This window comes from Lucilia cuprina, chromosome 4 (assembly GCF_022045245.1).
Source record: "Lucilia cuprina isolate Lc7/37 chromosome 4, ASM2204524v1, whole genome shotgun sequence".
NCBI lineage: Eukaryota > Metazoa > Arthropoda > Insecta > Diptera > Calliphoridae > Lucilia > Lucilia cuprina.
The window spans coordinates 11,373,726-11,376,336 of NC_060952.1; the positions used below are offsets into that span (position 1 = coordinate 11,373,726).

A 2,611-nucleotide genomic window follows, 5' to 3' on the forward strand; every position below is an offset into this window, starting at 1 on the left:
TTGAATCCCAAAACAATTGCATACTTTTAAGCATTGCATAGAAAAATAAAACCAATTTTTTTAACGTGTAAAAAACTTCTGCTTTTAATACATTTTATTTATCACTAAAAAAATACTAATCGATAATACACATACATACAAAGAATCATTATAAAAATAAAAAGAAAACAAATGACTTCACAATAATTTTTAGGAAAATAATAGTAAAAACAAAATATTTAAATAAATACTTAAAGACAATGGACTTGAAAATGTATGGAACAGTTACAGAAAAATATAATGAATATAAAACACCAGCTTAGAAAATGATAAAAACAAAATTTGGAATGTTTTCTTAAAGTTGTAAAATTTTGAAAGATCGTTGCATACTTGTAGGCTTAAATATAATATGAAAATGATGTTTTTAAACCAGCATCGTATCCACAAACCACAATATGCCAGATTAATCGTAATGTTATCGAATATCTAAACTCAATTTTGAAATTTCTAATAGGAAATTTAGAGAGTAGAGAGAGTAGTAGGTTTAAATAAAAGATTTCTGCATAAAATTATAGTTGAGAAAAATGGTATTTAACTGTTTTATTGGTAATAGTAACCTGTAATAGAAAAAAAGAGAAATAAATTGAAAGTTCTTTATGAAAAATGAATTTATATATAATTTTTATTCTTAAAAAAAATATTTCTACAAACTATTTAAGAAAAAGAACATGTAATACTTACTGCATAAGTTTGAAAACGAAAAATTTCAATGAATTGTTTTGTTGATTTAACGCAACATATTTGGATTAACAAAATATTTAATAATAAAGTAATTATTTTAGTAAGAATTTATAGTCGGGCATGACCGATCATTGATATCTTACACCAGTTATATAAGGAATATGTGATAAAACATTTCTAGTCAATTTTCCCATTAATTTATTTATTAATGAGAAACAAATTTTTTAAAAGAGGCTTTATAAAAAGTGCTCGTAGCAAATATAGACCTATACTCATAAGATCTGGTGGTTGAATTGTACCTTTCCTCAGATATACTAGTTTAATAAAACTGTGGATATTTAAGTTAAAATTTGAAGGAGGCTTTTTAAAGGGGCTAGGGTCAAATGAGGCTCTATAATTATAAAGTTTATTAAGGTAATCAATGCTAGTATAGAACTTAGTTTTGCAGCTTTTTGTCGAGATTCGAGTATATTAAAAGCCCTATTCGGTGGTTTGAAATGTATGGAGGCTAGGTGAAATAAAGGACTGATGTTGACCATTATTAGTATCATAAAAGATCATGTCCCAAATTTCATTGAATTATCTGCAAAATTGCGACCAGTAGTTTCATTACAAGATTTTGGGGGTTCAGTTGTATGGGAGCTAGATGAAATAATAAACCGATCTTAACTTTTTTCAATAAGCTTTGTTCCTGTGATCATGTACCATTGAGTTATCTTCAAAATTACGATCTGTAGTTTGATTACAAGGTTTACATGAATGGACGGACGGACAAAGTAGGGTAGGGTATTTTGGAGTGAGTTCGGTTCTATTGTAACTTTTCTTTAAGAAGGATTCCATTGCCGACCAGGGTATTAAAAATTTTGTGACATTCGATTAGAAAAAATCTCGAACAATATAGCTAACAATAGAAAATTTTCTTTGAATGGTTATCATAAAATATCCACACCTATTTTTAAGGTGTAACACAAACTTTGATCTGTTAGTTATCGAATAAATTTCGAAATAATGTTTCAAAATTGTAGCCTATTTAAGGGCGAAAGTTATATTATTGGTTCAAGCTAACATTGCCAGATCTTACAATTGGTAATTTTAGGTTTAACAAAAAAATCAACCATTAGGGCTCAGTTAGTTTCCACGTTCCGTTGAGTGATGGATCAGCTCATTCGTTTCTAACGGCTAACGGAAACCATTGTATATCGTTATTTTGACCATAAGGTTGCCGTTAGGTATTTGTATGAAAAACACGAATCAGCTGATTCGTCTCGGAACGTAGAAACTAATTCTTGCTTTACAGTAATAATATTTTGTTTGCAATATTAACTTATTCAGCCAAAAATAACTGTGACTTACAAAAGTAAAAATTAGTGCACAAAGATAATATAATTAAAATTCTTAAATATTCTTATTACCAAAAATACATATACATACATATATTTAAAAAATTAATAAATAAATACGAAAAAGAAATAAATAATTAAATACTACAAAACAATGACAATGAATAAATAATATTTGTAAAATATTTAAAAAATAAAAATGCATAGGAATTAGAGTATTCCTTAATGACTTAAATAGACTAGAGACTAAATTTAAATAAAAACAATTTTCAAAAAAATCCAATAAATAAATTAGGTTTGTATGTTTTCGTTAATCATTCGTTTAAAAATCACCCAACATAGGATTGTACAACAAAGTATCTTGATTTTCAAAATCAGGAGCTGAAAATATTGATATTTTATGCCGTGGAAGTATTGGTGCTGTATCCACAGCACTACGTTTGACTTTATAGGGACCATTATAGACCGGTCTGGTATTGTATTGTGTATGATATTCATATTTAGAGGGTGTGGGTTGATAGTAGATGTATTTCGTTTTTTGTACGGCCGGT

General features: G+C 27.5%; 1 protein-coding gene across 1 annotated transcript in view; it reads right to left on the minus strand.

Moving 5' to 3' along the window:
* Window positions 1–406: 406 nt before the first annotated feature.
* LOC111690168 (keratin, type I cytoskeletal 9) overlaps window positions 407–2,611 on the minus strand; it is an 11,010-nt gene continuing 8,805 nt past the window's right edge. Inside the window, exon 4 of the mRNA XM_046948128.1 lies at window positions 407–596. Coding sequence (XP_046804084.1) covers window positions 580–596 — 17 coding nt within the window. The 3' untranslated portion in view covers window positions 407–579. The remainder of the gene's footprint in view (window positions 597–2,611) is intronic.